The sequence below is a fragment of the Mustela erminea genome, chromosome 11 (genome assembly GCF_009829155.1).
Source record: "Mustela erminea isolate mMusErm1 chromosome 11, mMusErm1.Pri, whole genome shotgun sequence".
NCBI lineage: Eukaryota > Metazoa > Chordata > Mammalia > Carnivora > Mustelidae > Mustela > Mustela erminea.
Window position 1 is genome coordinate 72315042 of NC_045624.1, and position 14005 is coordinate 72329046.

The 14005-nt window shown below is 41.5% G+C and overlaps 1 protein-coding gene across 4 annotated transcripts in view; it reads right to left on the reverse strand.

Moving 5' to 3' along the window:
- CDK14 (cyclin dependent kinase 14) overlaps nucleotides 1-14005 on the reverse strand; it is a 572715-nt gene that overhangs the window by 150999 nt on the left and 407711 nt on the right. For all 4 annotated transcript variants that reach the window (XM_032304318.1, XM_032304316.1, XM_032304319.1 and 1 more), the window contains one exon: nucleotides 10737-10800. In XM_032304318.1, the coding sequence (XP_032160209.1) occupies nucleotides 10737-10800 (64 nt within the window). The remainder of the gene's footprint in view (nucleotides 1-10736; nucleotides 10801-14005) is intronic.

A 14005-nucleotide genomic window follows, 5' to 3' on the forward strand; every position in this document is an offset into this window, starting at 1 on the left:
TTTATTTGGTGACTGGCATGCCATATCAACCTTGGTGAGATGAGGTATGGATAATGCCCCAACTGAATCTTTACAAAACTCCAAGAGTGAGAGTAATGAAACTCGCCTACTTAAGATTTTGTTCTGTTTTGTTTTGATAAGGCTGTGATTGGAAGAACTTTATTTCTCCTTAAAATTATAACCTTATTCCATCTTCTCTGGCATTTTCTGGACACTCTGCTGGTGTCTCCATCACTACGGATGCCCTCTAGTGAAAATACATGGGAAATTCTTCAAGCAGATACAGAGAAAATCAGTACAGATAGTCCCCACTTTGCAATGGAACGGGTTTCTGCAATTTATAAAGATAATCCCCGCCCATAGGTCTGTTTACTGGGGAGGAGTGGAATTATTACTTTACGGTGTTGAGTGATTATCAAACTTTTTGGTTCTTTCTTTCTTTTCTTTTTTTTTTTTTTAAGATTTGATTTATTTATTTAGAGCACATAAGTGGGGGGAGGGGCAGAGGAAGAGCGAATCTCAAGCTGACTCTGCACTGAGCGTGAAGCTGGATGTGAGGCTCAATCTCACGACCCTGAGATCATGACCTGAGCTGAAATTAAGAGTCAGATGTTTAACTGATTGAGCCACCCAGGTGCCCCCTTATTTTTATTTTATAGCACTGGCCACTTCTAGGACTTACTTCATATCTGATCCTTGGTCAGTTCTATTCTCCATGACTGTGGCATCTCTGCTAACTGCTATGAATAATTTCCCCCAAGTCCAACTTGCCATTATAGACCCTTCTCAATGCAGAGCTATAGACAGAAACGCCCAATCAAGAGGACTTCACACATGAGGCAAAGGCCTCTTTCCATCTCTAAAACAGGCCCATGACTTTTTATAGCCAGTGGGTCCTTCTGAAAACATAAAACATCAATTTCCTTCCTTGATCAAAAACCTTCCCTGCTCTGTTGATTCTTCTTGCATTTCAAATAAAACCCCAACTCCTCACCTTGGCCTTCCAGAACCCACCCCTCTGAATCATCTGCGGCTGTTCGTGGCCACACTATTCCAGCCACACTGACCTGTAATCTGTCTCCTGTCTCTCTGTGAACACATAAGCTCCACATGTCTGCTTCACTCATGACCGTGTCTTCAGCGTCTACAACGCTGCCTGGTACCTAGTACTCGCTAAGAATCCAAGCCATGAGAGTCTGTGAGGCACGTTACTGCTGACTGAATGTGGCCTCTCCATGTGGGCACGCTCTCTCCCGCCTGCAGCCACCAGCAACCTCCCAGCATGACCGCCATAATCAGAGAATAAGGAAGTAAAGGCATTCTGCCCTTCTTGTTACGGTGAACCTTCGCTGAAACTTCTTCCATCTACAGAGTTCATGTCATTCATAAATTTACTGATTAACAGGCGTTTTCACTATGTGACCAGAGTGCCATTTACTGGTGGTAGGAGGAACCGCAAAGTTGGAGAAGGTGGTGGTTGGTGGTGGGTGGAGAGAGTCTAACTGTCCTAAGCCTTGGGTCAGGCAGATCCACAATTTTAGCAATAAAATCTGAGATAAGAATCAGATATTTGCATAATAATTTTTAAAGCCCATTTTTACAACCATTACAGTCACACCCTTGTATATCCAGATGTAACCCATGATTATTGCCACTGCTATCAATCAATTTAAAGAAAGACATAAAAAGCAATTCTTGAGATAAAGCATAAATGGCAAGTGGGAAAGGAAATACCAGGCAGAGGACACTATAAATGGTCCAAAATATTTTGTAGTTACATTCCCTTAGCAGTTTAAAAACACTTTTGTATCAATTATACAGCTAGCTCAAATCTTAAAAAGAGGCAGAATATAAGTAAACACAAAGCAATAAAGAGAATGTAAAAAAATAGATTATCTCATTTAAATCCCACAGGATTTTGTGAGCTGGATGGAGCAGACACCATTCTTCTGGAAGAGCAAGGAATAGGTCTCTGCACATCCACAAGGATCCCTTGACTGAAGGTGTGGTCTCTGCAGGGCAACATCTTGCATGAAGATGTCCTCCTTTCCACCTTCCTGCACCGAATGTCCCACACAACAACTTCTGCTGCTTCCACAGCTTTTCCACTACCTTCTTAAAGACTAGGGAAAAAGCCAAGAGAGCGAATCAAGGCTAAGAGTCCAAGCTTCCTTAGTGCTGCAAATCATGACACTGGGCAATTCCCATAATACGTACTAAGGACTGCACGTCTGAAGGTAGACATCCACAGGGGGCAATTCGGAGCTGCACTTTATTGGAAGCACAGGTTAAAGGGGGAAGAGGCTGGTTCTGGTATCCACAAGAAGGTACAGATCTTTTCCAAGATGCCACAAGGCAGGGCTGAGGAGAGATTGACAATTCTCCCTCATGCCCCTGTGTTTGCAGTTAGGGAAACCCATTGAAAGGCAGGCACAGGCATGGGTGGGACAACCAGGCCAGGGGCTGAAAGACCCGGATTGAGTTTTGGCTCTGCTACATCCCTGAGACAGAGCCTAGGGCAAGCCACACAATCTCTCTGAGCTTCGCTTTCTTGTCTGTAAAATGGGACAACAGTTTTAAGGCAAAAACATTCTTCTCATAACTCAGAGTTATTCTAAATACCAGTTGAAGCAACATATAAAAGTGCTTTGTAAATAATAGAATACAACATAAAAGGTAAGGTTATCACCATAGCATCCTATTTCTGAAATAATTTACATCTTCTCGCTGGAATTAAGTCTAGTCTGGTTTTTGAGCCCCAGTCATGCCTGTGAATAGGCAGGACTGGAGGAGAAGTTCTTCCCCTCATTACAAAACCTTAGTACAACTAAGCCCATATTTATCTATCTCTATTTTTAACCTCTAATCTCTTTTTGATTATTCCGATGCTCTGTGCATACTCTTTTATCCTTTCTTTTAAAAAAATATTTAAGTATAGTTGACACACACACACACAATGTTAGATTGATTTCAGGTGGACAACAAAATTCAGTATCTCTATACATTAATACTATGATCACCACAAGCATAGTGGCCACCTGTCCCCAAACAATACTATTATAATGGACTATATTCCCTATGGTTGTACCTTTTATCCTGTGACTTCCTCACTCCATAACCAGAAGCCTGTATCTCCCACTCTCCTCTTGACTCATTTTGCTCACCTCCCTACACCATCCCTCTGGCAAACATCGGTCTGCCCTCTGTATTTATGGGTCTGCTTCTGCTTTTTATTTATTCATTCATTTTATTTTTTATTTTTTCAAGTTTGTACTTAAATTCCTGTTGGTTAACATACAGTGTAGTATTAGTTCCCGGAGCAGAATTTCGCGATTCATCCCTTACATATAACACTCGTCACCCATTCAATCCATCCCCTGCCCACTGCCTGTTTAGTAACGCTCCACATTTAAGCGAAAGCGTATGGAATTTATCTTTCTGTTTGTAACTAAGTCTATATTTAAATGTTGCCTTCAAGGTCAATACGTCTGTGGGCTTACACAAATACTACCATTCTGTAATTTGCCTCCAATGGCAAGTTCTTCTTTCATCTCACTTCGTTTATTGAAAACATTGAAAAAATATTCATCAAATCTTCTTTAATCAGTCTCTTGTATTAGATACCTTTCTCTTCGGAATAACAGAACCACTTTAGAAAGGCTCTGTCCTCTTGCTTGATTTGGGAACACAGATTTATTTTAGTCTAAATTTTATTCCTTTAATTGCTTCTGGTCTAGAAACATTTTTTTTTCTTCCCAAAAGCACCCTTCTTTTTTAAACTCCTGAATAATAATCTGTCATTAATGGAATGCTGTTGAACGCCCTTTTGTTGGAAGCACTTAAGAGATGAATAAAAGTATCACACATGGAGTCTACATGTTATTTTGAGGCCAAACTACATTTGTTTGTTTGTTTATGAGAGAGAGAGAAAGAGAATAGAATGGGGAGGGGCAGAGGGAGACAGAGGATCTTAAGTGGGATCCATACCCAGCATGGAGCCCAACGTGAAACATGATCTCACCACCCTAAGATCATGACCCTGAGATCATGACCTGAGCGGAAATCCAGAGTCTGATGCTTAACCGACTGAACCACCCAGGCACCCAGAGGCCAAACTACTTTAAACAAAGTGATAATTGTGGTTCTATGTAGTTCACTAGATACAGAGATCAGATACCTTCTAGTTTTTTGCTATTTTCTTTATAGACTGATGGTCAATAAGATGCTCACTGGAAAAAGGTCAGTGAGAAATCACAATACAGTCTTCTTGCTCAGGTCCAGTAGCATGATTTTCCATGATGTCTGCTGAAAAAAAGAGCACTGGACGGAAACCCAGGAAGACCTGGGATCTATTTCCACCTCTTTCACTAACTTCAGAGGAATCCTTTAACATCCCTGGCCTTGGGTTCCTAACCTTACAAGGGAGAGAGCAGAACTGGATGCCCCTGAAGTGTCTTCCAGCTTTAATGTTCCATTTGCTTAAACAGTTACAGCACAAACAAAACAGTGCTTGTCTCCCAACCAAGGGTTTTCCTCCAGAGGAGGAAATTTCAGTGTTTTTTCAGCATCCTCAATCACCTGCCCATTTTTACCAGCCAGTAGAGCCTCCAATGTCTCCCTATGTTCTATCCTGATTTAGGAATGACCACAATTCTGCAAAACCCAAGCAACACATCAAGTATGCACGCAAGATGTGTTTTTTGTGTTTTTTAAAAAATATTAATGCTGGGGCACCTGGGTGGCTCAGTCTTTAAGCATCTGCCTTCAGCTCAGGTCATTATCCTGGGCTCCTGGGACTGAGTCCAGAATTGGGCTTCTGCTCAGTGGGGAGTGGGGAGTCTGCTTCTCCTTCTCCCTCTGCCCCTGCTTGGTTCCCTCTCTCACTGTGTGTCTCTCTGCCAAATAATAAATAAAATATTTTTAAAATATATTAATGCTAAGTCTGTGTTATCTAACAAAGAATTTCCAGTATCACTTCACCACAGACACAGAAGCCAGTTGCCTCTGTCGATGTAAAGTAGCAGCGGGCAAAGCAGGCAGGAGAAAGTGATCCTGGGACTCACAAGGGAAAGCCTCTTACTATCTCAGAGGGAAACTGAGGCACAGAGTACTATGCAGAAGTATCCCATTACTGAGTAACTATGAAACAAGTGAAAGGAAAATTGTCCTAATTTTACAGTGGACTTTTACTTTTTGTCAGGGAATGGGGCTTGGCCCGTGATGAATCCAGTCAGAGGTCACAGAATCACCGAAGTGCTAAGAACAACCTCTTACCTCTGGGGCTGGCCCATAGCAAGCATCCTGAGCTTGGTGATAAAAGAAGTGCTCTGATATAAGGGGGGGGGGGGCGGGCAGGAGGAGGCAGAAGAAAGAAAGGGAGGGAGAGACCTCTCCTTTTAAGACCATATACTACAGAAACCCAAGGGTCAGGGAAGAGAAAAAGGACAGCAATCGGGTTCAAAACACCAGACCCACTTCCCACTTCTTTAAAGAGAATTTTTTTTAATTTTTTAAAAATTTTATTTATTTTTTTAGAAGATTTTATTTATTTATTTGACAGACAGAGATCAAAAGTAGGCAGAGAAGCAGGCAGAGAGAGAGAGGAGGAAGCAGGCTGCCTGCTGAGCAGAGAGCCCGATGTGGGGCTCGATCCCAGGACCGTGAGATCATGACCTGAGCCGAAGGCAGAGGCTTTAACCCACTGAGCCACCCAGGCGCCCTTTAAAGAGAAATTTAAATAGAAGGAAATGATGGAAAAGCAGCACCTCCCACAGTTGGACTCCTTATTCTATGCAACACACACACATGTATGTGTATGTGTGTGCATGTGTGTGTGACATATATACTTATTTTATGCAGTGGTGGCCTGTCCCAGCTGCCTGGCTGCTGTGGGAGTAAGCACATTCCCACAAACGGTTAAGGAATTTGGTGGTTAAAGAATTTGGTGTCAGCATAAATGTAAGAGCAGAAGAGGATACAGAGTAAATACTAAAGAATAAGATCCAGTTGTTATCTAATTGTTCTTTTATATACTTGGCAATTGTTCCTAAAAATGTTTCTCTAGTTTTGCTATACTTTCCAAGGGAAAGCCAGATTAAGTTCTCTGCTGAAACAGAGAAGCTGAGAAGGTAAAGTCACTTTATTCACGACACATTTCGTGATCTCTCTCCTGGACTCCTGTCCCAGTCTCTGAGCTGGTCTCCCTGCTTGAGCCTGGACCCCCCTTCTCAGCACGAGACATAGAATAATCTTAGTAAAATGCAACCCAGATCATGTATGTGCAGCCTTGTTCAAAATCTTCCAGTACTTTCTGTCTGGTTCAGAGTAAAGGGTGAAGGACTCCCGCTGGCACAGTGCCTGTTGCCTCTGACCTGATTTTATACTCTCCTCTTTCCTTCCCACTGGAGGGCCTTTGTATTTGCAGTTCTCTCTGTCTGGAAATTCTGCAAATATCTTAGTGGCTCTCTCTCTCTTATGTCCTTGATTCAAATGTCATCTTTTCAGAGAGGTCTTCCTTGATTACATTTACAATTTAAAACTGTGAGGTGCCCCCTTCCCTGGCACTTCCTGATCCCATTTCTTGCTCTATTTTCCTCCAGAATACTCATTGCCACCTAATATACTGTATATTTTATGTATTATAGATCTCTCCTACTGGTGAGGGATCTCATGTGTTTTGTTCACTGCAACACCCCCGCTTCCTATCCACGCAAATGGTGCTCAATAAATATTGCTGAATTAATAAATTGGACTTATTCTATAGAAATTAACTATAAGGGTAAGTTAATTTAAAAAAAAAAAAAAACACCTTGTAGGTCCTAGATTAGAATATGTTAAAACCAAGAGACTCAGCTTTTTAGCTTTACTCATTACCTAGATCATAGCTATAAAATAATCCATCGGAAAAGTTTTTCCTTCAAAGGTACATACATATAGATTTATACACAGATCTCTAATAACAAGTGATCTTCTAAAAACTATAATGACTGCATTGTTCTCAACAATTACACCTTTTTTTTCTCTTAGGGCAAAACTGATTCAGTTAAGCAAGAAAAGTAAGATATGAAAGTGAGGATTATTTTCAAAATTGCTTTCTTCAATGCATAAGGAACCTCAGAAACTGATTAAAAAAAAAATAACACGTAACTCAACTGTAAATTGGCAAAAAGAGATGAACTCTTCCCAGAAGAGGAAATGAAAGTGATCTTGAAACACAAAAGATGCTCAACCTCATCAAAAAAAGGAGTATGAAATTAAAAATTGTGTTGAGATTCCTTTTGTCACCTAACAGATTGGCAAAATCTGAAAGTTTGGTTGTAGCCTGTGGAGTGGAGAAGCAGTGTTCTCATGTGTTTGTTGGTAATAGAGCCAGTAGGCACCATCCTTCTGGACAATCTGACAGGGTGTTCAAAGTTATAGTTGGATATATTTGTTGATTCTTTAACCCTACTTCTGGTAATTTATCTATCACATATATCTGTATACATGTGACCCGTGTGTGTGTGTGTGTGTGTGTATTTATAATAGCAACAATCTGGAAACAACCCAAAAAGCCCATAAGTAGGGAGTACATTAAATCCATACAATGGAAAACAATGCAGCTATGAGCCTCACTGGCCTCCTCCATGCAGTGATATGAGAAGACCTGTGAGCTGCATTAATGAGACAAGCAAGACACAAAATTATGTTTAATATTAGAAATATAAAGTATAAATGTTAATCATTTCCTACAAATACATAAAGGTAAGAAACATAATAATAATAAAATGGAGGAGGGGGGAATCTGAGGGCAGTGGTTCTGAGGAAGTGGCAGATGGCAAAAAGGGTTGGGAGGCTTTGCACCATGTTCCTTTTTCGTACTGTTCGATATCTTGAATTGCTTAAATGTATTAGCTATTAAAAAATTAATACTCCTTGGTATTTGCCAAAAGGAGCTGGAAGCTGACGTCCACATAAAAACTTGCCCACAAGTGTTTATGGCATCTTTATTCATAATTGCCATAACTTAAACAATCAAGATGTCCCTCCAGAGGTGAATCGATAAATAAACTGTAATATACCATGATGATGAAATATTTAACATTAAGAAGAAAGCAGCTATCAAGCCACGAGGAAACATGAAGGCAACTTAAGTGCATATTAATAAGTGAAAGAAGTCAATATGAAAGGGCAACACCCTGTATGAGTCCAACTTTACGACATTCTTGAAAAGGCAAAACTATGAGACAATAAAAAAAATAAAAGGGTGGTTGCCAGGGGTTGGGTGGGGGAGGGAGGAATGACAGGCAGAGCACGGAAGATCTTCTAGGGCAATGAAACTACACTGTAGGACACTATAATGGTACATGTATGTCATTCCATATTTGTCCAAACCTACGGAATATACGACACTGAGAGGGAACCCTGATATAAACTATGAACTTTGGATGATAATGCTCTGTCAATTTAGGTTCACGAAACTGTAGCAGATGTATCACTGTAGTGGGAGATGTTGATAACAGAGAGGCTATGCATGTGTTGTTGGGGCAGGGGTATCGGAGAAACCTCTGTACCTTCTGTCAAGTCTGCTAGGAGGCTAAAACCTCTCTAAAAAATGAAATCTACTAAACAAAACAAACTACGTCCTTAAGGTTCAGACTCTCTTGTTTTCCCTCAGACTTTCTAAGGCATACTTTGGGGATAAAATAAGGAGGTATGGGGTGGGAGGGGGACAGGCAGACCCTCGCACTGCTGTTTTTCCCCTTTGGGAATGTGTACCTTCTTCCCCTGGAGGATGAGGTCCAGGAGGTCAGAGACAAGGGCTCCCCTGATGATTCGATTAAGTGCTGTATGAAAGGATTCACAGATTTGCTTCCTTTGCCTCAGTCTATTACCTTGCTTCCCTTTGGCACCTCTCAAGCTAACTCAGGAAATATTTATCATGTCTACTCTTACCCACAAGCCCCAAGCTTTGCCTGGAATATCTTTCTTATCTGTCAGCACCTACGACGTTCACCATCTAAACACATCATTCTTCTGGGCCTCCATTACCTCCTATGTATTAAGTGTCTGTAATGGTACTTATCCATAATATTAAATAACTTAAACATATATAGCCCAATTTATATATGTCTTTCCCAGAAAAGTCATATAAATGATAACTGTTTTAAACATTCAGTAGATTCAGAGCAACAAATATTTATTGAACACCAAAATACAAACTATGCACAGTCCCTGATCTCATGAAGTTCCCAATCTGTTAGCTTGACTTGCACTACAACACAGTACTTTCCAGAACACATTTGATAAATGCTTCTGTATGTTGTTGATGGAGGTTAATTCTGTTCACACCAAAATAAACATATGACTCCATATTTTCTGGTGCAGAACCTTGGCAGGCCAAATGACTGTCTTAATTATTCCTCTCTGCATCTAACTTTATTTATTCAAAATCTTTTCGTAGTCTCCTCTACTTTATTTTCCCAAGACCGCAGATTTTAGTTACTAACATGGGGAAGCTAACCTTCTCTCAGAGCCCACATTGGAGCATCTACAAACAACTGTGTTCCCAGACTCCATTAGGAACAGCTGGAGCAGTGAGAGGGCACTTATTGCTTGGTTAAAAAAAGAAGAAAAAAATCCATCTTAAATTGTTAGGTTTTTATAGTCTTCCAGAACATAGAAGTTACTTAAAATTTTCAGTAAAAGTACAAAGAGTCCTTGGTGCAGCACAAGAAGACAGAAAAACTCTCATCACACTGTACACTTTCAGAAGAAAAATACTGAGAATAAAAATAGTTTCTCAACTCAGTCATTCTTTGGGATTGATAATTTATTCCTGATGGTGCCCCAGAAGAGGGGAAGAGGAGCAAGAGAATAAACTTGGCTTCCATAACAGAAATTATTCATAGCTCTTTTCCCCTCATTAAATAATGGACTATGAGATCTTCCATAAAATCCCTTTCAGTAATTTTACGGTGGGTCTGCACTTTATAATCCATGTTTTGTAACAGGGAAAAAGAAAAAAAAAACCAAGAGAATTATTTTACAATAACTCACTCCATTGACTTTTATTAAATTTCCAATTCCAAACCTTTCATCTTTCCTATAAAAATTAAATTACCACATTTCAGATCCTTTCTCTAAGTGTAATTATTAAAACTGAAAGTTTCTTGACTGCCATCTACTGGCGAAGGAAAAAAGTGACAACTTATTTTAAAAGTGGTCTGCATTTTCTCTCAGATTTTCCAGTTTAGAGGTTTAAGTATTTCACATTAAAAAAGACCGCATGCTGTACGACAGGCATGCAGAACATTTTACATATTAAAACTCAAGTTAATGGACTACATATCACTAGTTTTTAAAAAATAAATCAAAATGTCAAGTTTTCATTTTTACAAGGTAATACTTTTCCTAGTAGTGTTTCAAGAAGTCACACAGGCAGATCATAGTACCCCGATGGAAATTCTGTTTTGTAGACACGGATGCCAGCCTAACCAATGAGGATACAGCTACGTTATTAGCCAGATAACTCAAATGAGATACACGTGGTGAAAACCTCTCATAAGGAATGTCATTAATTCTATCTTTACAGACAAATAAATTGTAAAAACAAAGGACAACTCCACTAATAGGCAGAATATACAAGAGCAAGTAACCAAAATTTTTCTCAGTATAATACAGAAGCTTGAAGGGAAAATGTGATATTCACTCTGCATATTGGAAGCACTTAGTCATTTGCAATTAATGAAACATACCTGGCTTAAAATGTGGTAAAGAATGAACTCCAGGCCACGTGTCCTCATTTGGTGTTCCAAGAACCTAGTGGAGAGCAGGAAATTGTGGAAACAGACTTGTTATTTCCAAAGCACTCAAAATTCTCCAGTGTAGAAAACAGTACACTGCATATGATGAAACTCTGGATTTTTTTTTCCATGATCGTGTGCCAGGGATTTTATTTCAATAAAAACAAACCCCATACTAAAAGCTAAAGAGCCACCCAAGATGAATGTCTGCGTTTTACCAAATGCAGCGGAATGCAGGCAGTGAGATCTGCTGCATTTTGTCAACTACAAACTAAGCAAGCAGGCTTAGGACTCCAACGGTCAGCTGTCATCTCCATGGAACTGAATCAAGTATATGTGTGTCCCTCATGATTCCTGCACGACTTTTTGTCCTGTACTCCAGCATCAGATGTCTCATCGCTTAGCAGTTCTCCAAACTCTGTCATTTCGCCCCCGCGTCCTCTCTCTCAGCATCACGATGTCTCGAAGAGGCAGGACAGGCAGCTGGGGAAGCTCATTCTCAATTAGCCACACTGCTCATTTCAGGTAACAACTTCATGTAGGTTAGAATTGCTTCATCCCCCCCAATACTGTCCTCACTCTACACTCTCCCCTTTTGTCATCCACATTTTCACCTTCTTCCCCATTTCTTTTTCTACCACCCCGGTGTCTGATTGAAGAAATTAAAGGGCAACTGCAGCTCACACAGAACTGGGTTCGCCCCATGCGAACATCTAGGCCCACCACAGGCTGCTGTTATGGTCCACGGTCACGGGAGATCACCAGTTGAGAACACTGGCACTGGAGGGCCAAGAGCCCAGACCCCGGAAACAGACTCTGTGGGTTCAAATCCTTGCTCCCACACTTACTAGTCATGTGACCATGAGCAAGAAAATAACCTCAGTGAGCTTCCTCAATGAACTGAGCTTTTAGTTCCCGACTTTGTAAACTGGGGGTGGTAACAGCACCCACCACACTTGTGGTGAGAACACTACCTGGCAGGAGTAAGCACTGGGTATTAGATACTATTCAACATACCCCTTGAAAACAGGCTCAGGTCAGGGCGGCGCTGGCCATGCGGGAGAATCTGGTGCCCCCCGCTGTACGTAACTCAAACTGCGATGGACCAACATGCACAGTCCAAAGGGTGAGGAAGGGCAAGAGATAAAGTCAGAAACTGGCAAAAGAGAAGGAATGGCGGATATCACGGGTGGGAATTCAGCACATTCACTCTATCCAAGCATTAGCAGGGACTGCTATGCAATAAGGAAATGCAGAACTTGGAGTATTTGTGTGTTTATTTACTAGGGAGATGGGGCACCCTATCAGAGTGGCAAACGCAGTGAGTGCTTCCCTCACTGCTTCCTACTCTGGGGAGTTGGGATTAAACATGTATTACATTCCTCACTGGGTTCTGGGATGAGATAATATAATTCTTTTCAACTGTAACCGATGAATTTTGCAAACACAATCACTCGTAACAGTAATAAGCACATCTACACATCTACAATAAGCATATCTACACATCTACACAAGCACATCTACGGACAGGCTGGGTGGGAGGTGGGCAGACAGGCGAGAGGGCTGGGGAAGGGGGCTGGAAGACAGGATAGGAGACTGAGACACTGTCTGACATGAGCTCCTGCAGTAACAGTGTCTGCAAAAGGCATTTCCCCCTTTCTTTCATGAACTCCGATGATTCTTTCAAGACTGGGAGACAGCCATTCTTGCGGGCAGTGTGCAGAGCTCACCTGAGGAAAGCGCTCCCCTTTGAGTTTCCACTAAAATCTGCATGAAGGACGTGAGGGACTTTACCAACTAAAGGGAAGAACTTACGGCTCAAAATCACGGCTTGATCACAATCAATCACTTCTGACACACACCCTCGAAAGATTTTATAAACCACAGAAAGTCCAGCCAAAATGTGAATCTCGTCCTCTCCCTCCCAGTAAAGGTCATTACCCTGACTGTACACGTCTCTACAATGTTTGCGTGAGTAAAACTTTTTCACAGGCACTAACCCCATTCATACCCAGGGTTCCATTTCAAATTGATTATCAAAGATTATGGCTGTTTCATAAAAGTCACCTGCAAAGTGAAAATGTGTACATCTTTTTTTGAGCTATTGTAGCACTGACCGATGGGACCACACCACAGATTCTCCTGCCTACAATTCCTGGGCCATTTGCACAAGAAATTCGATGTGGGCAGAAAGTTGGCAAAGGGAAAGAAGTATTAAAAATCAGTCTTTCTTCCTGTGGAAAGCCTTTTTGGGAAGTCAGTCTGGGTTAAACGCATGGTTAGAGATGACAGGCTACTTGTGCCTGGCAGAAAGTGGATGTGTTTGCAAAATCTGATGGCAGATTTTTGTTTCTATTAGTTAACTAAGACATTCCACTTTTAGGGACACTTCTAGTTAGAAAAAGGTGTTCTCTAAAAGTAAGATTTAATCTTTTGTAAATACAACAGAGCCGAAGAAAATAGCACCTCCAGCCTTCCAAATGTGGTCCTGCATCTGTAAATAGGCAGGTTGATAACATCTGAGGCAGCTTCCAGTCTTAAAGTGACAGAAAGTGTGATATGTTAAAACGTCTTCTACAAGGTCAACTCAAGAAGCTTCACTTGACGCCTGTGCCCGGCGGGTATGTCTCCCTGTTCCTTTATTGGTCCATGTCTTCACCAGGCTAACATTTATTGTGCTCATCACAGAAGACATAAGGATGAGACTGGGGCTTGGCCTGGAGGTGCTCCCCCTCTGTGGGGAGAGAGAGCTGGGAGCCCAGTGGGGGTGTATCTGAGGCTCCCTGGGGCGGGGGCGGGGGGGACAGCTGCATGGGAGAGGGATCACTGAGTAATCTTTAGCCAAGTACAGAAAAGGGGTGTGGGGGTGAATAGTGACAGCAGAGAACTCTGGTTATAAGGAAGGGCTATGTCAAAATACTTTCAGGTCTCCAAATTCTCCCGCTGCTTATGCCTCCATGCCTTCTCACAGTGGTTTCCTCTCTTGGAAAGCCCTGCCCACGACTGGCCAGGTTAACTCCTTTTTTTCTAGCTTCAGCTCATGAACTACCCTTTCCAGAAAGACTTTCTGGCCCAAGGTACGTGCTGTGATCCTCATAATCTCTGAGGGCTTTGTACAGGATTCTTACAGGACCTACCCACGGCCATACAGTCGTTAGATTACTGGTCTGTCTCCGCACTGCACCACAGACCTTCGAGTAGAGACTGTGGTGTTCGTATCT